This window comes from Nelumbo nucifera, chromosome 3, assembly GCF_055504915.1.
Source record: "Nelumbo nucifera cultivar China Antique chromosome 3, China Antique-T2T, whole genome shotgun sequence".
Lineage (NCBI taxonomy): Eukaryota > Viridiplantae > Streptophyta > Magnoliopsida > Proteales > Nelumbonaceae > Nelumbo > Nelumbo nucifera.
In genome coordinates, this window is record NC_142651.1 from 1771713 (window position 1) to 1797897 (window position 26185).

Below are 26185 nucleotides of genomic sequence, written 5' to 3' on the forward strand. Positions count from 1 at the left end.
CAATATACACCCATTTACAACCTACAACATGCTTACTTGAAAGAAGAGTAGTGAGCTTCCACGTGTGATTGTGTTGAAGAGCAAAGAGTTCCTCCTCCATTGCTTGACGCCACCCCGTCAAAGTAAGAGCCTCCTAGACATCCTTGGGTATAGATATAGAGGACAACAAAGAAACAAACTGACAATGTGAAGTGGAAAGATGAGAAACAAAAATATAATTGGATATGGGATGTAAGGTACAACCACGTTTACCTTTCCGCAACACAATGGGAAGATCTAGATCAAAAGAGGTAGGCAGCTCTGTGATAGGAGCAATCCGTAGATGAGGTAGAAGTTGGAGGAGGTGCTGATGTCTGTCAATGAGTATACACATGCCGGATCGGTGGTTGTTCAGTAGGAATTTGCATTGGAGGAGGTGAAGGCTCAGGCATAACAAGAACAACTGGAATGTGATCTCCAATGGGAAGAGGAAGAGGTATCAATGGTGAAGAGGCCAAGACATCAGGACCCGAGAAGAACGACATGGACTAAAAAAAGTGACTTCAAGATAGACAAATGACTTTCGAGTGGTAGGATTGTAACATTTATACCCTTTCTGGGTCCGAGAATAGCCAAGAAAGATACACTTAATAGAATGTACATCCAACTTGTCTAAACCAGTGCTCAGATTATTAACAAAGCACACACACCCAAAGACCCGGGGAGTTAATGGAAATGGAGATAAAGTGGGGAACAAAATAGAAAAGGGATACCGACCATGAAGGATGGATGAGGGCATCCGATTAATGAGTTAACAAGTTGTGAGCACTACATCACTCAAAAAACGCTTAGGAACATTCATATGATGAAGGATAGACCGAGTAGTCTCAAAAAGATGATGGTTCTTTCGTTCAACCACCCCATTTTGTTGAGGGGTGGATGCACACGAAGTCTAATGAATGATGCCATGTTGTTCCAAATATTGTTGAAGGAAAGTAAGAAAGTATTCTCTATCGTTATCCGAACAAAGAATTTTTATTGGAACACCAAATTGCATACGTATTTCAGCATGAAATTTTTGAAAAGTAGAAAACAATTCACTTCTTTCTTTCATTAAATAAATCCATGTCATCCTTGAACAACCATCAATGGAAATGACAAAATACTTGTAACCATTATAGGACTCAATTCTGATTGGACCCCAAACATCTGAATGAACTAAAGCAAAAGGACACAACATACGACTATCGACCCTAGGACTAAAGGAAACCTGATGGTGTTTCCCATATTGACATGACTCACACTACAAAGAAGACAAATGACTCAAAGAAGGAACTAGTAGCTTGAGAGTTTTAAGAGATGGACGTCCTAGTCGGTAGTGCCATTGGAGAGGAGTTAGGGAAGTCTGAAATGCAATTGAAGATCCACCACCGGCAAGATAATAAAACCCACCAGCTTTAGATCCTGAAAAACACAATATGAAGGGTAAAAAGTGATAGAACAATGAAGGGCCTTAGTTAATTTACTAACAAACATAAGGTTGAATGTAAATTTGGGCACATATAGAACAAAGGATAAAGAAAGAGTCGCAATATCAACATTACCAACACCACAAATGGGAGAAGAAGAATCATTGGCTAGGATAACAGTTTGGGATGTGGAAGTTTCAAAGAGGGAAGAGAACGCACCTAGAGTCCCGGTCATGTGATCAGAGGCTCTAGAATCAATGATCCAATGAGAAGGTTTGGATGCCAGACAAGTCATACTTGAATGAGCAAGGGTAGTAGTTTTCTGTTGTGAAGTGGCTTGAAGGAACCTCTTATACTCATCTTGTGGTACACTCATCATCTCTTTCCCAGAAGTAGATGTAGATGTAGAATGTGTTTGATCATAACAGAAATTAATTGAATGTCCTTCCCTGCCACAATGTGTACAGTTCCTAGTAGTGTGCCCTCTTCCTCTACCACGGCCTCCCCTTGAGTTACAACCTCCATCACTTCCACTACCACGACCAAACATGGGATTACCATGGCCTCCTCGAAATGCATATCCTCCCCCTCTATTTCCACGTCCACCTCCTCGCTACAACAAACACTGATCTGTCAAAATTTGTGGTACTCTCTTTGGGTCCCAGGGAAATCCTATGGAGCCAAGCAAATACTTCCTCAAGTGTAAGAAGAGCAGAGCCTCCCAATATTTGTACTCTAACTGGTTCATATTCTGATTTCAGCCCTACTAAAAACCTGGTTGCATCAAGTTGCTCCCATTGTTGTTGCTGAATTTTGATATCTGAAGTGAGGGGGTGATAGACATTAAGTTCATTCCTGAGGTTCCTCATACTGGCCTAATACTCTTCGAGGGTCTGATTTCCTTGCTGTAAATTAAAGTACTCCTGATAGAGTTGATATACTCTCGTAGTATTGTCCTGTCCAGAATAAAGTTTCTTTGCATGTTCCCATATTTCCTTAGTTGTATCTAAGAACCTAAAGTTTGCACTTATCTTGGGTTCCATACTGTTCCATAACCATGTCTTGATTTGGGCATCCTCTTGTTCCCAATCATCAAACCCTAGAGATTTAGCTGATGGTTTATCCTCCTTCACATGTTTCACCTTCCTCTCGGCCTTGAGAAAAACCTCCACTGACTTGGCCCATGGCCCATAATTTTCATCATTAAGTTTAATTGGTGTCATTTGCACACCTAAGTGGTCTAAGGGGATCATCACACTAGATTTCTGATCACTACCACCATCTCCGGTTGCTGCCATGGTGTTCTCAATACAGGTAACTATCAATTGCTCTTCCTACTTCTGAATTATCAACCAACCAAAGAAAAAATGTTTCTTCTGTTAGTCAACACTGCTGCAGTCTACACATCACCTCACAGCACTCTTTCAACCAGCTACCATAAAAAAACTACCACCATTGAGACATTCAGACCCATTGGGCCATCTCCTTCAAAAAAAAAAAAAATCCTCACACCACTATTGATAGCCAACCACCATAACTGTAACAAACAAGGAAGAAAACCCTCTTGAAACTGCTCAGTAGAGGGTCTGAACCACCATACACATGACCACACAAACACTAGGGCTGTCACTCATGGTGACAGCAATCTTAGAATCACCAATCTAGGGCTGCCGCACCTTCCTAACGCCTGTAATGGAGATTGCGGCAATCCTGGAATCACCAAAAAGGTTGCCACAACCTTCTACTTGGTGTAACCCAGATCGTAGCCCAGAAAAAAGGAGAAATTAAGAAGAGGAGAGATCGCATGTCCTGAAACTTTGAGATCACAGCCTTCCTTTTTCGTATTTATTGCTCTGATACCATGTTTTGATGGTTCAGACAAGTTCTGTTCAGAGATAGAGAGGAGAAGAAGAAGAAGAAGAAGAAGAAGAAGAAGAAGAAGAGAGGAGAAAGGAGAAATCTGTCGAACTAGAGAGTCTAAACCCTCCTAGTCGACCATAACCTTTTATTATACTCATTAAGGGTACAAAGTCAAATATGCCCCTACTTAAGTATGGGACAAGAAATTTAAAATAAAACAGTATTGCCAAATCACCACTTAAAGTAAAATGAAAAAGACTAAGTTACCCCTACTTGGCCAACTCTAACAATAAGTTTTGGCATATTGAAAGTTGAAATCAATAGGTGTATGTACTCTCTTGCATAGAAAAAATGATTTTGCTTGATTCAAACCCATTGGAGCAATATGAGATTGATAATTGGCATTTCTCTATATATTCCTTGAATTCCCTACCTTTTTTTGCTTCATCTTTTTAATGTTCTTTACCATTTTCTTTCATATTCTCATTACTTTTGAAGTGAGAAGATATAAGGCATTTAGGATTGAACAGTGTTGATGTTAATGACTACTGTAATAACTGAAGCAGGTTAAGTTCTAGGTGAAGGATTTGGAGTCTTAAAAATGAATGATTGGAATAGAAATCCACAAGAGAAATTGTGATGACTTACATTCAGTTTCTGATAAAAAGGAATGACATGATAAACCCCATCAACGTTTATGTAGGATTATTACCTAATATAGAAGGCAAAACCACCATAATTTCTGTCTATTTTGAGAACAATGCTAAAATATATTTTGACAAAGTTACACTGCCTAAGACTACTGTATTGGTGTTTTATTGCTGGGGCTACCACTCATACCATTTCTCCTATGTTCCTCTTTTTGGTTGAACTTAAAAGTTTTATAATGTGCTATTTTGGAAATCCCTAAGAAAATAGTTTTCTTTGTGTTTTCAGTGACAATGTGGGTATGTTGAAATCAGAGTCAAGAAATTAGCACTTCAGCAGGAGTGAAAATCTTGTTCATCTGGTGGCAAAGTTCAGCCAATTCATTAACTTATAGCTTAGATTGAGTGAAAATTCATTGGAGGTGTTACTTTGGGGGAACTGCCATGCCTTGCTTTGTTTTCCATGGTTATTTATGAGTTATGGCATTGTAGCTTGTGCGCATTTCATTTTGTTTTGGGGGTGGCCTTGATTTTAAGGCATGGGTTTGGGCCTCATGTACTCTCTCCTCTTCTTGGTAGTTTGCCAATTTAAAGCACTGTTCTGGAATTAAATAGTTAGATGCATCATATATTTAGGTCTTCTTCATATACTCCCTACAGCTTTTATATTTCTTTAATCTCTTTATAAAAACTGTATTTTTTTATGCGACGAATCTTATATTGGTGCAGGAAGCACGAAAGCGTTTTGAGAAAGCTAGCCTTATTTATGACCAGGTATGTCCTAGTGTCTTTTAGTTAATTTATGATAAAGTGTGGCTTACTGTCTTTAACTTCTTAATGGAATGGCAATGACATGCATATAATACTGAAACCTCAATGAACCTAGGAACCCCTTTACTTAGATGCTCACCAGTGAATGCAAAGACTTCAAACTCTTTTTCTCCTCAAATGTCAACCAGCAAAGCATAAACCAAAAACCCCCTTAAGAAAAAGCTTCCCTGCAACTCCACTTCCAAGAGAAGAGTTAAGTTCTTTACCTCTCCTGCATCTTTCCTTCCCTATGTTTTAATCTCTCTCTCTCTCTCTCTCTCTCTCACACACACACACACACACACGCAAAACTAAGTTTGTTCTACAATTCCACTTCGTTCATTACATGTCCTTTTCGCTTGCCCCTCGAACCAGCAACAAGAAAGGTAGAATTTCAAAAGTTCACAAAACCCTAGTGCTGAAATCACACATGAGAAAACTGATTTTGCTCATAGGACTGATTGGGTTCTTGGATCATGAAAGATCAGATCATTTTGGATAAAGATTGAGTGCATTATCTGATTTCAAAGTCCACAAATGCAGAATTTGAAGTGGTGTTCACACCCAAGTTTGAATCTTCCCGATAACACTGCAACAAGTTGAAAATGTTGCCACTCTATCCTTGCAGTCTTAGATATCTTCTCCAAAATATACTGAAGCAATGGTCCGACCTTTGTCACGTTTTTGGGTGATTTTCTTGACCCAAAACAAGGCTGGAATAGAGCTTGAACCAATGGATATAAGCTCTAGTCGAGTGGGGTTTAAAACCCTAGTTTAAATGTCTCACATGGGGGATCGAATTCAGCTAAAAGGGAGAACAAAGCATGGTTCAATACCCTCCCATTCCTCTCTATTTATAGACTTGGGAGGGCTGCAAGAGCCCTCTTCTAACCTATTTACAACTCCTAATTCATTTAGGGTAAGATTAGAGAGAGTCCAACTCTCTTAAATCAGCCATTAGATTGGAATAGTTGACAAATAAAAGTTGAAACTAGGGTTTAGAAGAGAGAAAGCAAGAGGAGAGAAGAAGAAGAAGAAGAAGAGATGTGTCGAGAGGTGTGTTCTTATCATTGTTCACACCCTTTAAAAAATAACTTTATACTTTGAAAATAGTAATTACAAGGAAGCCCCTACTTGGGTGCCCAAATACAAAAATAGTACAAGGAAGAGAAAAAGTTCCAAAAATACCTCTGTCTAAGCAATTTCAACATTCCCCCTCAAGCTGAGCATATATGTCAATCATGCCCAGCTTGTCAAGGTTCTTAGCAAACTTTGGATGGTTGACACCTTTAGTAAGTCTATCAACTAGTTGGTCTTCCGACCTTACAAAAGGAAGGCAAATCTCTTCGCTAGCAACCTTTTCTCTAATGAAGTGTCTATCCACCTCAATATACTTTGTATGATCATGTTGGACAAGATTGTGGGCAATATTTATGGTTGCTTGATTGTCACAATATAGTCTCATTGGGATATCTGCTTGGATCCCCATCTCAATCAATAAGGTCTTCAACCAGAGTAGTTCAGACACTTCATGAACCATTGCCCTGTACTCTGCCTCAGCACTAGAACGAGCAACCACAGATTGTTTATTACTTCTCCATGAAACCACATTGCCTCCCACTAAGGCACAATAACCAGATGTAGATCTTCTATCATCAATGGACCCTGCCCAATCAACATCTGTGTAAGCCTCGATCTTTAGATGGTCGTGATTGGAATACAACATCCCTTTAACAGGGCATCCTTTCAGGTAGGCTAAAATTCCGTTAACTGCCTGCATATGAGATGTCTTGGGTTCATGCATATATTGGCTAACCACTCTAATAGCATAGGATATGTCAGGTCTAGTCAAGCAAAGATACAGAAGACAGCCTACCAATCTTTGATATATCCCCCTGTCTGGAAGAACTTCTTTAGTGGAACTCAACTTGTAGTTAGGATCAATTGGAGTTTCTGCAGGCTTACACCCTAATTTCCCAACTTCATGAAGCAAATCAAGTACATACTTCCTTTGTGACAGAAAAATTCCCTTCTTGGATCTTGCAACTTCAATGCCAAGAAAATATAGGAGATCACCAAGGTCCTTAATCTCAAATTCGAAAGAGAGGAAGGACTTTAATTGAGAGATACCTGTCACAACAATATCATCAACATATACTATCAACATTGTTACTTTACCATCAACTCTTCTAATGAATAAGGTGTGGTCAGCCTGAGATTGAGCAAACCCAATCTTTAAGATAGCATTTCTGAACTTGTCAAACCAGGCTCTCGGGGATTGTTTGAGTCCATACAAGGACTTCTTCAGGCGGCAGACTTTTCCATCACTGTTAGGAAAGCTTACCCCAGGTGGTAAGTCCATATACAATTTCTCTTTTAAGTCCCCATTAAGGAAGGCATTCTTTACATCCATTTGATATAAAGGCCAAGAGTAATGGGCAGCAAGAAACAGGATCACACAAATAAAGTTTATTTTAGCAATCGGAGCAAAGGTTTCTGGATAATTAATGCCATAAGTTTGAGTGTATCCTTTGGCTACAAGTCGAGCTTTGTGCCTCTCAATTGAGCTATCCGCCTTGTGCTTAACAGTATAAACCCACTTACACCCAACGAGAATCTTATCTTTTGGGCAAGGAACAACCTCCAAAGTCTGGTTCTTTATTAAGGCCTCCATCTCTTGGTTCATAGCTTCCTTCCAATGAGGGGACTGCATTGCCTCTGTAACACTGCGAAGGATGGAAACAGAAGAGATGGCAGAAATATAGGCACAATAGGAAGGTGAGAGAGCATCATAAGACAAATAGTTAGTAATAGGATACTTGCTACATGTCCTCTTCCCTTTTCAAATGGCAATAGGAAGATCAAGATCAGAATCAATAATAGGATAGTTAGGAGCTTCAAGATTACCTGAGTCTGGGAAATCAAATTGTGATGGGCATTTAGCTTCAGGAGCCACCCTCTTACTGCGCCTGATGAAAAACTGTTGCTAGGACCGAGGTTGATACACAGGAGGAGGAGGAGGAGGAGGAGGAGGAGGAGGAGGAATACCATTGTTACAAGGAAGAGAGGGAGGAATAGAGGTAGGTACAGGAAGACAAAAGGGAGTCCAATCTTCACTCACATTCTCCCCCTGAAGAGAAGGATGGGATGACTAGAAAAAGGAAGAGAACTCCAAAAAGGTAACATCTTTAGAGACATATCTCTTGCCAGATAAAGTATCAAAGCATCTATAGCCTTTCTGGACTGGAGAGTAACCAAGGAATACATATTTAGGTGATTTAGGATCAAACTTATTTCGGGAATAACTCATATCAGGAACAAAACAAACACAACCAAAGATCTTGAGGGGTAGATTAAAAGGAGGTTCATCGGGGAAGAGAAGTTGATGAGGAGAATGAAGGTTTAGGACCCTTGACGGGAGTTTGTTAATAAGATACACAGCTGTCTCAACAGCATCACCCCAAAAGCGAGTGGGAACATGAGTTTGAAACAGTAGACCACGAGCAACTTCAACGACATGCTAGTTCTTCCTTTCAGCCACCCCATTTTGTTGTGGAGTATGACTACATGAACTTTGGTGAGTGATACCCCGATCTTCAAGAAATCTATGCAATTGATGTTCAAAGTATTCGCTGGCATTGTCAGATCTTATTATTTTCACTCTTTTCTCAAACTGTCTCTACCATATTCATGAAGTTTTGAACAATCATAGGAACTTCATCCCGACTTTTCATCAAGTAGAGCCATGTACACTAACTGTAGTCATTAATGAAGAGGATGAAATATTTATACCCACCCATGCAAGGGATAGCATATGGGCCCCAAACATCAGTATGGATCAACTGAAAAGCAACGTTACTTCTTTTACTGCTTGCAAAATATGTGGTTCTACATTGTTTTGACAAATGACAAACTTCACATTCAAAATTCAACTTTGGCACAGAGTCAAACAAGTATGGGAACAAGAGTTCTACAGAATTGAAAGACATATGACCAAGACGACAATGCCATAATTTCAAAAGACATTTTTTCATTTGAACAAAACTTAGTTTGGCTTGATAGTCCATGCTCCAAAGGTCCATCAAAGAGGTAGACTCCATCAACTTCATGCCCGCTTCCAATCATCTTCCCCGTGCTCAGGTCCTGAAAAACACAATGGATAGGAAAAAAAGTCACTGAGCAATTAGGGGATTTCATGAGAGACCTAACAGACAACAAATTTTTATGTAGCTGGGGCACATGAAGAACAAATCCAAGAGAAAGGTTATGAGTGAGTTTGACTTCACCCTGACCCGAAATAGGGGTTTGAGATCCATCAGCAACAGTAATCTTGCCCTTCCTTGGGGTTAACTTATATGAGGTAAAATGTGAGGGTATACCAGTCATATGGGCATTGGTCCCAAAGTCTGCAATCCATGGGCTAAAAGATGTGGAACAAGCAAGTGCAATACCTGTTTTGGCATATGAACTAGATGGATTACTAGGTCCAGAACCAGATGAGGAGGATGTACCACCCTTTTCCAGCTGCAACAATATATTCCTAAGTTTGTCCATTACGTCAAAGGAGTCAAGCACATCAAAAGGTTGAGCACCATTACCAATTGTAGCTAAGTGAGCATTGCCCTTCTTACCAGTTTTATACTTTTCCGGCTCTAAATGAGGATTGAGCTTCCAACACCTTTCCTTAGTGTGTCTTGGCTTCTTGCAATAATCACAAATAACATCCTCAGCCTTCTCAATAATAGGGTGTTTGCTAGTATTTTGCTTGGGTCGAGATGGCATAAAAGCAGAGTGATCAATCATAGGAGGTTGCATCATGGCAGTCCTTTGACTTTCTTCCCCTTGTACAAGGGAGTAAGCGAAAGCAAGAGAGACAATGCCAGCACTAAGAATGTGTTGCCTGGTAAAATCAAACTCTAGATTTAAGCCAACCAAGAAATCAAAGACTCTATTATCTTCTATGTACTTTCGATATTGCTCACCATCTTCAGGGTTTTTCCATACAAGTGCTTTCAAGTGATCCATTTCTTCCCAAATAGATTGTAGAGAAGAGAAATACATAGCCACAGATCTCTCCCCTTGGCGCATACTACAAGCTTCCCTCCGGAGATGGTACACTCTAGCTGTATTGTTAACTTGGGAATAAGTGGCAACAACTCTATCCCAAATATCCTTGGCCATTGGAAGAAACATGTAGTTTCAGGCAATATGAGGTTGCATTGAGCAAATCAGCCATGTAGTTTCCTGTGATGAATCCTAGTTTACCTCTCCCAGTAATGGTAAGTTTAGCAAATTGATACCACTCTAAAAAATTGGTTCCATCAAGTTTAATTGTAGTTATCATCCCACTAGCAATATCTGCACTTCCCGGAAACACGTTGGAAACCATTTGAACATCCTTAGATGATTCCATATTCTATGAAGATACTTTCTAACCAACCAAAAAGACCCCAATACTTAACCAAAGCCACAAACCCAAGAACCAAGGTCACCACATGGTTAAGATACAAAAGGAGGCCAATAAACCAAATTGGCGGCAAAATAAAGGGAGAAAAAAAACTCCCAAAAATTATACAAGTCTCAGAAAATTACGGGACCACTTTCTGTCATTCCCAAAGACTAAAACGGCCTAAATGGCCTAGGTTTTACAGCAGAAGAAGCCATTAAACATGATGCACAAGGCTCGACATCAGATCTGAAATTTCTGTGATTTTCCCCTTGAAAAAATCACTAAAAATCATAGAAGCTTCGAATGAGGGCAAGAGTCATACCAAAATTCCTCTAAAATCAGGTCGAATCAAACCATGTAAGTTTCATTGACTGCCGCCAACACCTGTACGGACTGCTGAGATCATCCGGCAGCGGTCTGATGTCAGCAGTTCACCTCATGAGAGAGGATCAGTAGGAGAGGTACTCCAAGTTCCCTTACCCGCTCTAATACCAAGTTGACAAACAAAGTTGAAACTAGGGTTTAGAAGAGAGCAAGCATGAGGAGAGAAGAAGAGGTGTCGAGAGGTGTGTTCTTGTCATTGTTCACACCCTCAAAAGAATAACTTTATACTTTGAAAATAGTAATTACAAAGAAGCCCCTACTTGGGCGCCCAAATACAAAAATAGTACAAGGAAGAGAAAAAGTTCCAAAAATACCCGTCTAAGCAATCTCAATAGAATCCATCTAACTAGTCAAATTAGTCAAATCTTAGTCTTACTAGACTTATCTAGAACATAATTTGACTAGGACTCCTATAAAAGACTTAATTATCCATTAGCACTTTATTTATCCAATTAGGAGATTATTGCTTGTATGGTGTGAGACCCATAACTTAATGGGAGAGCCAACATGACACATGCTTTATACAATAGGGCCACCACTTTAAATTTTAATTAACCATTATAGGCTAATTTGACCATAGCTGTTATGGGCTTAAGTGGCTAGTCCCATTAAGTGTCTAAACACTTAAAAACACTTGGAACTTTACCATCCTAAAGGCCCAAGCCTATTGGTTCAGCCCATTATGTGATAAAGTCAAAATAACCCATTTAATCACTTGCAATCAATCTCTCTGCTATAAACGCTTGACACCACATTAAGGGAATGCCTTTTTCCCTCTTTGTCTTTATGACATGGTGTCCAACTCCCAACACTATTGGATCCTTCATTGAGGATTCAAATAATCCTATTGCAGCTGATTTAGGACTCCAAGGAGAAATTTGTACAAAATGTTCTTTATGCCTTAACATAGTAGTTGATCATATCACATTGATCATCACATGGCATACCATCCTTGAATGTCCCAACATACCTAGATATTTGACCCCAAAAGGGCCTCACTGGTTGGTATACCAAATACAAACAAGTTTGATATTCAATCTAATATCAATATCAAGTCTAGGGATTAAAAGCAACACCGAGATGTTCCACCTGCTAAAGCCTAGAAACATGCTAGATTCGGTCCAATTCAGTGTTTTCAACAAACACTCTCACACCTTAGGTCACAACTTGAGCAATTGAAACCCACTACTCTACTACCTTGGGTAGTGTGAGAATTACGACCTTGTCAGGATAGACTTCCCCAAGTGTATCCACTTTGTGAAGTTTTAAGTCCATATTATAACAATCATGTGGTCTCATACATAATACTTATATGAACTAAGTGTTTGTAGCAGAACAATCCGATGACATATGAAATGGTATTCTTTTATTCATAACAAGAGTATGTACCATACATCAATTGGAGTTGAGGGCATACACATTGTCTAACACCCCTATCTCTTCTAGACCCCTAAATTTGTGAATTGCAATGGATCACTTCTTCTCACTAATGCCATAGATAGTCTTCTTTGCATGTCACCCAGTGATATAAAAAGCGCGCCTCAAGTGCGCCCAGGCGCACAGGCGAGGCGCATTTCAAGGTAGGTGCCTCGCCCAGGTCCTAGGCGCAGCCCTTTCAAAAGGCACACTGGGCGTTGTGCCTCAGCCTAGGTGTGCACCTTTTGAAACTTTGACGCTTTTTTCCTTTTTTATGTCTAGCGGTTGGGCCAGGGGCTCCACCACTGGACCCCCGTGCCACGCCCCTATTTGGTAATGTTGTTCATTCACTCATCCCAATAAAATGTCTTCTTAAAAAGCAATAAAAACTATAAAATTATTATTTTTTGTGTGAGAACTAAGAATTTAAGACCTAACGTGGACTTGTTTGGGCTTGCCTCGAGGGGTGTGGTACAAAGGCGGCTCGTAGAATCAGGAATGTAATATGTTTTACATCATGTTAGCTACGTGAAGTAATGTAATTGAGAAAAAAAGAGATTGTGGGTTTTATATGCTTGAAAATGGTTTATATATTTGATTTTATCTTTTTATTCTCATTTGAATATGCTTTACATGTTATATTTATGTATTTTAATATTAGATAATAGGTTTTTTAAAACATTTATTTTAAAATTAAAGTTTATACTTTTATTAATATTATGTTTAACAATTTTTTTTTTATTTTTTGCATTTTTTTGACATTTTTATAGCCCTTTTTTTGTGCCTTGCTTAAAAAGGCGCGCACCTCGCCTTGCGCCTCAGGCGCAAATTACCCCTATGCCTTACGCTTTTAAAACACTGATGTCACTGAATCATCTTGGTCTACTTTCCCTCATTTTATCACCTTTTGGGTTTACTCCTAAGGCTCTGTTTGGAAAATGTACAAATATACACGATACACATAGGCTTCATTTGTATTTGCACTATTCCCAGATGGAGCCTAAGTTTCTTTTTTTTAATTTCTTTAGCATAAGTTCCTTTTGTTAAACAATGTATGCCCTTAGCTCCAATCAGAATGATGTACTTTTGACATTTATTGTAAATGAATAATAGTACATAATTGATTCATGTTATATCTAGTGTGTTTTTGTGTAATACCCTTAAACTGGACACTTATGAGACTCGTGTTAGTTTAGAATCTTCACAGCCGTTGGACAGACCCGGGGAGGTCTATCTTGCCAAGGTTGACACTAATGTGCTGCCAAGTCGGTTGGGGTGGTTTGTCTCAGCTGCCAGGGTGAGACCCGAAGCACATGTAGTGTGGGTTTGCTTGAAACTCTGAACCGGACCATTTTCCTGTTATACCCTAGACCTTGGAGACAGATGGGCAAAACTGGAAAGTCACACCTAACCCCTAGACTCGATTATGGTACTGCACTAGGTGTTGGATTGGGCGGTCTTTGATATGCCAATCAGTGAGATCCTTAGCGGGGGTCAAAACTGAAGAAAACTGAAGAGAGGAGAGCTTGAGAGTTCAGCAATGAGGGTCTGAGAATGAGAGTTTCGAACAATCTCTCTCTCAGCACCCTAACATTCTTTTATTAAGATATATTTGAATAATTACAAGGAGGCCCTTAGGTGGGCAAGAATTTACAAAGAACTTAATATAGACAGGATGGGCCCAGAATAAGGCCCATTACAGAAAAGAAACATAAATAACAAGAAAGAATAAACAACCTATGGGCCATTCGGCCCATCTTCTCTACACTCCCCCTCAAGCTGAGCATAGATGTCAATCATGCCAAGCTTGATGGTATCATGCTGAAGTTTTGCCTTGGGAATGCCTGGTGAGGAAATCTGTCAACTGTCCTTCAGATGTGATGAAAGGAAGACACACTTCACCCGAAGAGATCATTTCCCTAATGAAGTGTCGATCAACTTCAATATGCTTGGTTCTATCATGTTGCACTGGGTTGTGAGCAATGTTGATGGCAGGCTGATTATCACAGTACAACATCATTGGCTTGTCATATTCAACTCCAAGTTCTTCCATCAATATTTTAGCCATAATAATTCAGAAACTCCATGTGCCATGGCCTTGTATTCTGCTTCAGCAGAGGACCGAGTAACAACCGATTGTTTTTTGCTTCTCCAAGAAACAACATTACCAGCCACCAAGTTGCAATACCCAGAAGTAGATCTTCTGTCATCAATGTTTCCGGCCCAGTCAGCATCGGTGTAGGCTTCAAGTTTCATATGACCATGCTTGGCAAACAGAATACCTTTTCCTGGGGAGCCCTTCAAATAACATAGGATTCTCTCTGCTGCTGCCAGATGAGTGTCTCGGGGAGCATGCATGAATTGGCTAATGCAATTGATTGCATATGCAATATTTGGCCGAGTCATGCATAGATACAAAAATTTCCCAAGAAGTCTCTGAAAGATTCCTTTGTCTTCTAACAATGTCCCTTCTGAGGCTGAGAGTTTATGACTCATATCAATAGGAGTAGCAACTGGTCTAGCACCCATCTTTCCAGTCTCGGAGAGCAAGTATCTCAAGTCCCCCAAATCTTTAATCTCAAACTCTGTACGGAGAAAAGATTTTAGATCATGAATTCCTGAAACATCATTACCAGTCACTACAATATCATCTACATACACAATGAGGTATACTGCCCGAGGTCCACTCCTCTTCACAAAAAGAGTATGATCGGACTGTGTCTGCACATAGCCAAAGTTAACAAGTGTTGTTCTAAATCTCTCAAACCATGCTCTAGGGGACTGTTTTAGTCCATAAAGAGATTTCTTCAACTTGCATACCTTCCCTTTCATATCAGTTCCATACATCCTTGGAGGAAGAGACATATAAACCTCTTCATGTAATTCACCATTCAGAAATGCATTATTCACATCCAATTGATAAAGGGGCCAGTCAAAGTGAACAGCTAAAGATAGAAGAACCCTCACAGATGTCATCTTGGCAATAGGTGCAAAGGTCTCTAAATAATCAATCCCATGTCTGTGTATAGCCTTTTGCAACCAGCCTGGCCTTGTACCTTTCAATAGTGCCATCAGCTTGGTATTTGATAGTAAAGACCCACTTGCAACCGACTGGATCCTTCCCTTCAGGCAAATCCACCACTTCCCATGTGTCATTCTTGTATAGGGCATCGATTTCAGATCTCATAGCATCCCTCCACTTTGGAATCTTAAGAGCTTCTGACACAGACCTGGGAATAGGATGAGAAGCAACAGAAGAGAGATAGGCAAAGTATGGAGGTGAAAGCAAACTGTAAGAAAGGTGCTTGGGAATGCAGTGTGCAGTGCACTTCCGTTTTCCTTTCCTAACAGCAATGGGAATATCAAGGTCAGGGAAGGATGAATCCAAAGATGCTGAAACAGTACCTGTTGTCTCTTCTGTGACTGGAAGTGTATGAGGCCCATGTGTTGTAGGAGAAACAACCTGCACATTTCTGGATCTTTGCCTTTGATACACCTTGGGATTGAGGATAGGACGAGGAGGTAGAGTACTGGGACAAGGGGAAAGGAACGACTGATCCACCCTTGATGCATTTGAAGGAGAAGTAGACACATCAAGAGACTCAACAGGGACAGGAAGAGGAACAGCAAACACCTGTGACAAATCCTCTCCCTGTGGATAATGTCCTTCTGGAGAGGAACCATAAAAGGGGGAAAGCTCATCAAAGGTGACATCCATTGAGACATACCTATTGCCAGACTTTGGATCAAAACAATAATAACCCTTTTGTGTGGGGGAATAACCAAGGAAGTTACACTTTTGAGCTTTGGGTTCAAATTTATGCCTTTGGACACTTGGAACATGTACATAACAGGTGCAGCCAAAGACACGAATAGGAACAGGAAAAAGGTCATTGTCTGGATGAAGAAGATTGAAGGGAGACTTAAACCCCAAAACCCTGGATGGCATACGGTTTATTAGGTAGCAGTAAGAACAGCATCACCCCAAAACCTGGTAGGAACATGTGAGGCAAATAAGATACTTCTTGCAACTTCAACAATATGCCTATTTTTCCTCTCAGCAACCTCATTCTGTTCTGGGGTCCTAGCACATGAGCTTTGATGAATAACCCCCATGTCAGAGAGATAGCAGGATAGGTTTTTCTCAAAGTATTCTTTTGCATTGTCAGATCTGAAGATTTTAATCCTGGTATCAAATTGGGTTAAAACAAATTCATGGAATTGTCTTACAAGTCTTGGAACTTCATCACGGGATTTCATCAGGAATATCCAAGTGAACTGAGAAAAATCATCAATAAACAGGATAAAATATTTATAGCCACCCATGGAAGGTAAGTGGTAAGGCCCCCACACATCAGAGTGCACAATATTAAAAGGAAAATATCTTTTATTACTCAAAGGATAATTGTTTCTACATTGCTTTGACAATTCACAAGACTCACAATGAAGACTAGACAAACTAATTCCCTTAAACAGTTCAGGGAAAAGATGACACAAGGCAGAAAAAGATAGATGACCAAAACGACGATGACACAACATAATCCGACTAACAGACTCTGAAGAAACAGATCCAAGAGCAGCATTCCCAAGATGATCAGTGCATTGTTCCGGGGTATCAAGCAGGTATATTCCGTTCGCCTCATGGCCACTCCCAATCACCTTTTGAGACTCCAGATCCTGAAAAACACAGTAGGAAGGAAAGAAGGTTACACAACAGTTTAGTGATTTGGTTAAACTGCTTACAGACAACAAATTTGTATTTAGTTTAGGTACATGAAGGGTAGAAGGTAGGAACAAGGAATCCGTAGCATTGATGGTTCCCTTACCAGAGATAAGGGCAAGTGAACCATTAGCTAAAGTGATTTTATCACGTCCAGGGAGCAAGTCATATGAAACAAATAGGGTAGAAAGATTAGTCATATGGTCAGAAGCACCTGAGTTAATAATCCAAGGGATCTTGAGATTACTTGAAGTGGTAGCATGATTGGCAGAAGCCCTTATACCTGAATGAGCAAATGCTAAAGCAGCAGAAGAATTGCCTAAAGGGTTGGAAGAAGAGGTCACATCACTCAGCTGACTGATCATCTTCCCAAACTTTTCATATTCTGCTCTCATGGCTGTCAACTGTGCAGAAGCAGACATTTCTTCACTATCTGGCCCGGCAGCTACATTTGCACTTCCTGATCTTTTACTATCATACCTTTTCTGAAACCGACTGGGAAGAAGATTAGGATGTAATTTCTAGCACTTATCTTTGGTGTGCTTTGACTTTTTGCAGTACTCACATATAACTTCTTTCTTTCCTATGCCACCAGAAGTTCTAGCATTCCCTTTGGGTTTAATCCCCATATTGGAAAAGTGATCATTCATATCAGCCCCTTGAACCTGAACAGCCCTTTTGCTCTCTTCACTACTCACCAATGCATAAGCTTGTGACAAAGAGACACACTCCTTGGAAAGAATATTCTGTTTTGTGATATTATATTCTGGGTTTAGTCCAGTTAAGAATTCAAATACCCTGTTCCTTTCAACCAATTTTCTGTAGGTCTCTGCATCATTGGTGGTGTCCCAAGGTACAACTTTTATTAGGTCAATCTCTTGCCATAAGGACTTCAAGGTTGAGAAATATACAACAAGAGGTTTCTCCCCTTGTCTTAAATTCTTTACATCACTTCTCAATTTATATGCCCGGGCCACATTGAGTTTTTGTGAATAGGTTTTCGCAACACTGTCTCAAATTTCTTTTGCTGAATTCATCAATAGGTAGTGTTGGCTGATTTGCGGCTGCATTGAGTTCACAAGCCACCCAATGACAGTGTAATTTTCTTGCATCCACTTCTCGTAGGATGGATCATCTTCTGGGGGAGCCTTCTTACTCCCGGAAATGAATCCCCACTTTCCTCTACTACAAACATGAATCTTTATTGATTGTGACCATGCCAGATAATTAGTTCCATCTAGTTTAACTGTGGTCACAGTCAATAAGGAATCATTTGGAGTTCCCTGAACCAGTTCATATTCGGCACCACTTTTGTTTTCAAACTCTGAGGAGTACATCATGTAAACACTCTAAACAGAGTTCAGCCGACCACAAGAAGACAATATACCGAGTTCAGCCTTCAAGAAGTAATCAGAAACTCCTAGGCATTGTGCAATCAGCCGAAGTACCTTTTCAAAGTTGTGCACTCAGCCAAGAAGAGTAAATACCAATTGGTATTGCTGAACATGCCTTTTCACAAACACAGTGTGGGCAATAGAGAGAGCCCCACTATCAAGGAAGAGAAAAGACCCCAAAAAACAGTTCGTACAGCCCCTTAAAACAGCCAAAATATGAGTAACAATACACAGCCTTGTTACAAGGATGTTTCGGCAGGTTTTAACAGTCCAAGAAGAAGAGAAAAACCAGCCCAGAAATTTCTGGGTTAAACCAGATTTAATGCAGTCGAAGGTAGTACAGAACAGCTAGTGTTTTCAGACACTTCAACAGTCCAAACACAGTCGAAGATAATACAGAACAACCAGAAACTGAGCACAACTTACAGTTCGAGCTTCAACAGTCCAAACACAGTCGAGCTTCAACAGTCCAAACACAGTCGAGCTTCAATAGTCCAAACACAGTCGAACTTCAGAGCAAAAAACTGAGCACAACTTACAGTTCAAGCTTCAACAGTCCAAACACAGTCGAGCTTCAAAAACAGAACCGAGTTGTTCCCCTTCTCCTTCCCCCCCCCCCCTTTTTTTTTTCTCTGATTCTTCCTGGCCACCGAACCCCTTCCCCAAGAGATTCTAGTCTTGGGCTCGTCCACTGACCTCCAAGAATCAGGCAGTATGTGACTAAGCTTCCAGCCCTATGATATTCAGGTTCAGATATGCTCTGATACCATGAAGAAAACTGAAGAGAGGAGAGCTTGAGAGTTCAGCAATGAGGGTCTGAGAATTAGAGTTTCGAACCATCTCTCTCTCAGCACCCTAACTTTCTTTTATTAAGATATATTTGAATAATTACAAGGAGGCCCTTAGGTGGGCAAGAATTTACAAAGAACTTAATATAGACAGGATGGGCCCAGAATAAGGCCCATTACAGAAAAGAAACATAAATAACAAGAAAGAATAAACAACCTATGGGCCATTCGGCCCATCTTTTCTACAAAAACCTTGGTATGTTGGGGCAGTCTGAGAATTCACCTGAGTGGATGATCATAGTGACAGAATCAGTCCCTTTGTTAGACAAAGTGAATGATCAAGGACAGCACTCTCTCTGATGGAAACCTAAACTGCTGGCAGTGGATTTCAAACTTGTTTGAGATTTGTTTTGCAAAATATATTTATATAGATATAAATATATATATTATGTTTTATGAAAAAGGTTTCCAAAGGTTTTAATTCCCGGGATCCATCTTGAGTAGAGAGTGCGACATTGTACCTTGCAGTTGAGGGAGAGGTCATTTCTTGTCGGGTAGTATTTGATCATTATGGGTTGAGAGGTTAAGTGTAAGACCATTTAGGGTTTATATACCTGATGGGCTAATCTCACTTAAGTCCATACTGATGGCTGGACGCAAGGACCATTTAATGTAAATGTTGGGCCTGCTAAGAGCCCATACTGATGGGCTCAGGGGTTCACTGTGTTCAGCAGTGAATTTAGCCAGGCCTTGTAATAGAGGTTGGGTTGAGCCCATATGGCTTTTGTGGAGATCAATGTTAGGGTCCCACGCCATACAAAGAGAGCCAAGCTAGCCAGCAAATTAAAAGGGAAGTGAGCCTGATAATTTAATGGGCCTAAAGCCCAATTCGAACTGGATTAATTAGATTAATTAATAGTGGGCGAATTTGAGTTTAGATCTGCTTCTAGATCAGCAAGAGGATAAGATGTCTTATCCACCTAAGAGTTCAGATCCAAATAAAGATTTGGATCAAAGAACCCTTTCCTGATAGGATTAGGAAGCTAATCCAGAGAGGTTATAAATAGAGGGTGAAATCCTTCTATTAAACACTTTTGCATAATCCAGTTCTTCTCTTTGTTCTTGCTGCCCTACCCAGTTCAATCTCCATAGTCTTGGACTGATCAAGAATTGTTCTTGATTCTGATTTTTGCTAGAAAAATCAGATCTGATGTTGTGCACACATCCCACGCGGGATCCTTGCTGAAGGATTGCAATTCTTGCTGAATAATTGCTTTGTTGATCTTGCCTCGTCTTAAGCTATGTCATCTTCAGTGGAGGTGGGATTTGGTGACCTCTTTGGGTGTGAACACCTACGTTGGGAGCTACTTTCGTGGATTCCGTATCAGGTATATCCCTCCCTTAATCTTGGTTACAGATCTGGTCCGGTTTTTTTGAAGAACGAACCTTGAAAAATGCAGTTTTTCTAAATCAAGGAATACGATTCCCAGAAGAGAGAAATTTTTGAAATTTCGCCTAGCCACCCTGCATGGTTCGGCCATCCATATGATGGATCTCCCTTCCCTTCACCTTTTGGTCCTATCCTTTATAGTTTCCACATTCATCCATCTAGAGATTCCAATTTCTGCGACACTTATTATTGGACATGTTTCTTTACTGACTCACTCTCTCTCTCTCTTATTGGTATAACTATTTTTTTGTAATAAATAAAAAATAAAATTTTATTAAGGAAAGAAAAAAAGAGTACACCAAGTTCAGTGATGAGAGATCACCAAAGCACATAGAAGTTTCACAACAAAGGATGAAACAAATACATTAAAAAAACAAAGACAACAGCATTAGATTCTTGATCCTAACTCAAGTAAAGAACAAAAACCACTCTCAAGGTCTTCCTTGGAATCTACATCAAATTCTGGTAGAACCATAATCCACTCCATAACTCTCTTTTGCTGTGTTGCACCACTATTTCATCCCTTCTCTCTTTGTCTTCAAAGATCCTCCTATTTCTTTCTTTCCAAACTTCCCAATAAATAGCAAAAGGTACACAATTCCAAGCAATCTTCACCTTGATGTTTCCTCATATTGTTGTCCATCAAGCAAAAACCTCTCCCGAAGTTCTAGGCTCCAAAACATCAATTTTGGATGGATCAAATAAAAACCCCATGTATATTTCATGCAGCAGCAATCAAAGCACAGGTGCATCACATTCTCTTAATCAGCTTTAAATAATATCTTCCTGCCATTTGGACCTTCAACCCTAGGTGGAATAGGCTTCTCCTCTCATATCCGATTTCTCCACTTGGTTCCTTGCAGAGCATTGCAGAAAGATTTATTAGAGAAGATGCCATTCTTCACTTCCTTCCACCGCCTTATGTCTCTTCCTCTCAACAGCATTTCTACTAGCTGAAACTTTGATAGCAAGCTCACACATTTTTCCATCTCCCAATCAAATACTTCTAAATAACAGTACTTGTACATAAGCCACAAGGGCTTTTTTGTCTTTCTACTCTTTTTTTAGTTGTTGAGATGCCCTACTATAAATATTAGTGCTGGCGCCGCCAGCCTATCTTTTTGACCCCAAACTTTTGTTTTCTCTCTTCCTCTCTTCTATTATCTCTTCTCTCCTCTCCTCTTTGACCTCTCCAGGAAAACAATTTCAAAACTTTTTGCAATAGACGCATCACATAGTTTTCCATTCCCCACCCAATTGTCTTCCCAAAACATTATAGATATCACCCACCTTGTAAGAAACAAAATTCAAAAAGGCTGACTGAAAACTCATTAGCTTCTTTCCATACCCTATAAGAAGATTTTACGTCCTTTGCATCCCTCCCAAAACCCACTACACCATACTTGCAAGCCATCATCCTTCTCCATAAAGCATTATTTTCAATCCCAAATCTCCATAACCATGTTTATTGAATAGCTTCACTCTCCTAATCCCCAACCCTCCATCCTTCTTATCCTTACAAACCCACTCCAACTAGACTAAGTGATATTTCTTTTCCAACCCTTTAATGCCCCAAAGAAAATTCCTTTGCATCTCTTCTCATTGAGCTTGCCGCAGATGATGGAATTTTAAGCAGAGATAGATAATACACTGACAAATTAGTCAAAACACCTTTAATTAGTGTTATTCTCCTTCACCCTCCCCCCCCCCTCTTTGAGTCCCTTTTCATCCTACCAATTTTTGGTCAATTTATCCAACTGGTTGCCACATTGGTGAAGTGATGCCTTTGCACCTATTGACAAACCCAAATATGTGAATGGAAATTCCCCCACCAAACAACCCAAAGATGTAGCACACTCTTCAAAACATGGTTGAGAAATATTCCCTACACCAATCATAACACTCTTGTTTAAGTTAATCTTCTGTCCAGACAAACTCTCAAAGCACTTCAATATAGATCTAAAATTCACCACCTGATTCATTGAAGCATCATGGAAAATAAGAGTATCATTGCAAACTGAAGATGAGTAATGGCAATTCCTTCCCTTCCCACTTTAAAACCTTCAATCATGCTCAATTCTGCTATATCACTAATGATATAAGAAAGTGGCATCTGGTTAATGCAGTACTCTATTCTTTGTGCACTGAAACAGGCTCGTGAGAAGTTTCTTTCATTGAGGAAAAGCACAAAAACAGATGTTGCTACTGTCTTGGAGGAGGTATCCCATCATTAACTAGCTAATGTCAGTTTTCTGAGAGTGGAAAATATCATTATGATGAGTAAAGTGATCTTTGCTTCATTGTGTGATCCTCATCCTCTGACTTCTAATTTAGCTAAGAGGTATTGCAGGAGCTTCATAATGCAAGGTCTGCATTTGAGCAAGCTCGCTTTAATCTGGTAGGTGAATATCTTGAACCATTTTCTTTCCCTGTCAAGAGCTCCTCTTTCTTGACAAGCTAGCAGGTTCAGATACATGGCTGCATCAACTTTATCTTTCTTTGTCTAGGTTACTGTTCTCTCTGATGTTGAAGCAAAAAAGAGGTTTGAATTTTTAGAGGCTGTTAGTGGGACAATGGATGCTCATCTTCGTTACTTCAAACAGGTATATAATTTTGTGCCATTTTTTTGTGCTTCACATTGCTATATTGATTGTGTTGCTGCTGAGCCTTTTGGCTTGGATATTCATGTAGGGTTATGAGCTACTGCATCAGATGGAACCATATATAAACCAGGTTGGTTACTTTAGCTGGCAATTTTTTTTTTTTTTTGAAGCAAACCCACCAAAAAATACAACGAAACCCAACCAAATCTCCCAACATTAAACAAACTAAGCCAGAACCAGCAACAGCCTCCAACATACCAGACCCAAATGCAACCAAAGACCCTTCAGACTAAAGACAAAAGCTGAAAGACGGAACCCATTCAAAAGCAAGCCCAGTGACCGACACTCATGAGACAAAGATTGCTCCCAACCCTAATCTCTACGAAACAATAAAAACACCCAACTTCAATCCAAGCCCTTCAAAAAACCCGTCATCCCACCTTAATCGTAACAATGCATTTTCTGCTTCCTGGCTTTCTTAATTTTCTTGATAGGACCACCCCCATTAACCCATCTTCATTCTACTGAAAACTCTTGAAACTTGAACGGTTCTGAGTTGCTTCCTGTTTCTAAATCTGCATACTGCATTAGGCATTTGTTCACTCAATTCTATCCCCTTAGAACAGTCAATAAATCTTTCTAATTCAATCACCACATTTTTCTCAAAAGCTTGAACTGCCTCCCACACCCCAACATCTTCACAAGATACTTGTGAACCTCCCTTGATCCAACATTCTGTTGACTTCTTCCCAACTCTGACTTCCTACAACCATCTTCTTCCATCTCCCTGAACATCTTCCTTGCAATTTCCTCCCCTCCAAGAAAAATAAGCCCAAAGTTTTACTTCCACATCTTTATTATCCACTGTCTCGAAGTTTGTTTCCTTACCAACTTCAAGAGATTCATCCAAAAAAAATTCCATCTTCCTCCTCTAACAGATCGGCCTCAAGTTCCACTTCCTTCTCCTTATCTTTGTCCAATGGAAAAGTGCTGTACTTCCTTTTTCTCTCATAAAAACTTTTGAACCCGTCGTCTCTGATACCCCACAATCTCTCACCCTCCCTTTTCCTTTCATTCATTCTGCCTTTAAAGATGTCTTCCCTCTCTTCCTTTTGGCCAATATCTCCACTTTATCTGGCAGTTGTTTAATAGAAGTTTATTTTCTTTTCTTTGTTTGGGAACTGAACAAATTTCTTGAGTTTTTCATTTATCCTGAATTAAATGACTTCGTGCTAATCTGGCAGATTAACTTCATACAAGTGGTCAAACATAAAGAGTGAATTTCATTATAGTTTCCCAAGTTCTGCCATTGTTAGATTTCTGCATGTATAATAAATGTTATTGTTGAGCAGAAGAAGAAAGGAAGGAAGAAGAAGAAGAAGAAGAAAGAAGAGGCTGCAGACTTAAGGCCTCAAAAGAACTGCTTCATGCGAGTGAAGCATTTGTATTTATACTATATTGGTTGTACAACACAAGAGGACTACAAAATTACAAAAATACCCCTACAGGCACTAAACCTGCGTACAGTACATATAATACACCTGTCAACACTCCCCCTCAAGTTGGAGCATAGATATCAATCATGCCCAACTTGTCACAGAGACCTTGGTGTCTGGAATGGTTTAGCCCTTTTGTAAAGATGTCTGCTAGTTGGTCTTCAGAGCTGATGTATGGAGTGCATACTTCGCCTGTGATGATTTTCTTTCTGATAAAGTGCTTGTCAACTTCAATGTGCTTTGTTCTATCATGTAGTACCGGGTTGGCAGCGATACTTATAGCTGCCTTGTTGTCACAGAGTAGAGTCATGGGTTTGTCTACTAGAAAACCCAACTCTCCCAATAGATTCTTTATCCATATACCTTCGGCTATTCCGTGTGCCATTGCACGGATGTAGTATCCATTTTTCTGTTATTTTCTTTTTTCTTTCGGGGGGTGATGTAGGACCAGCTCAGTTCTAGTCCTTTGAGAATGTCGAATGGTCTTCTTGATCAGAGTTTTATGGCTGTCGATGGCTGTAATGGCGTCTTGAGGAATAAGAGAGAAAATAGGGAGAGAGAGAAAGAAGAGAGAAAATACCTGGAATCACTCACAGGGTACCTAGAATCACTCTAGGGCATGGGAATCACTCACCATAGTTAGCATAAGTTGAAGAAAACTCAATATATTTCATTGCCTTTGTGTAAAACGTCCATACATATTTGTAGACTCTAAACTCATAATAATCCTAGGAGTCAAACTGTTAGACTTAATAATCCTAGTAGGACTCAAACTAAGCTGTCATATCCTATTTCAATTCAAAGAAGACTCAATAACTCTAATCCTACTTATGCAATGACTCTGAAATTTTAAACGTAAACAAACTATAACTAGACAAATTAAACCCTATCAATGGACCCCACAGAAAAATTGCAAAATGACAAAAATACCCCTACTGTCCAAAAATACAGAAATACATAAAATTTCATAAAATTCCAATTTTGCCTCTTCAGCTCCTGCATTGGGGCGGGGGGGAGGCGTGGGGCTGGATGATTGCTTCTTTGGGCAACATTATTCCTGTAAAGATTGCTTGTACTCCATGGCTCAGCAATTTTCTTAGTCTTATACCATGAGGTTTTGACCATCTAACACCTGTTTTTTGTTCCAAGTGGGAGATACTAAATTATCCAGGGATCTTTTTTTCCTAATATTTCTGATATATTGTTGGTATGCTGGTGATATTTCAGGTTTTACTGCTAGAATATACATTTAAGATTTCAAAGTTTAGAATATTATTAGAAAATTTCCAATATTTTATTAAAATCATCATAGTTTTTTAAAGACCTGTTCCTAAAAGAACAAATGACAATTGAGTGATTGAATTATTAGTTTACTATTTTGCTATGATTCACTTACTAAATTTGAATAATTCAAAAGAAAAATAAATCAAACAACTATAAAAGAAGATTCTCAATCTAATCAAAACATATAGTAACCGAAAAAACAGAAGTCAAAATGGAAAGAAAATGGCATACGTGATAAAGATAAGATAGATAAAAGATTAAAAGGGAGATAGAGAGGAAGATACCTATTTAAGTCTTTTAATCTTATATATTTGATTTGTATAGTTGGTTGCTATGGTTTTTAGCCTTCTATGTGCAATTGTACTTATTCTTTTGATTCCTTGAAGGCTTATTAACTAATTCCATGATTTTAGAAAGTTTCCTTGACTTTTTAGAT

The 26185-nt window shown here is 39.5% G+C and overlaps 1 protein-coding gene across 6 annotated transcripts in view; it reads left to right on the top strand.

The window, feature by feature from the left end:
• Window positions 1–26185, top strand: part of LOC104592757 (ADP-ribosylation factor GTPase-activating protein AGD3-like) — a 125825-nt gene that overhangs the window by 78974 nt on the left and 20666 nt on the right. For 4 of the 6 annotated variants that reach the window (XM_010252229.3, XM_010252230.3, XM_088901460.1 and 1 more), the window contains 5 exons: window positions 4685–4729; window positions 22520–22585; window positions 22717–22764; window positions 22874–22969; window positions 23058–23099. In XM_010252229.3, the coding sequence (XP_010250531.1) occupies window positions 4685–4729; window positions 22520–22585; window positions 22717–22764; window positions 22874–22969; window positions 23058–23099 (297 nt within the window). The remainder of the gene's footprint in view (window positions 1–4684; window positions 4730–22519; window positions 22586–22716; window positions 22765–22873; window positions 22970–23057; window positions 23100–26185) is intronic. The other 2 variants (XM_010252231.3, XM_088901461.1) reach the window with 1 other exon arrangement.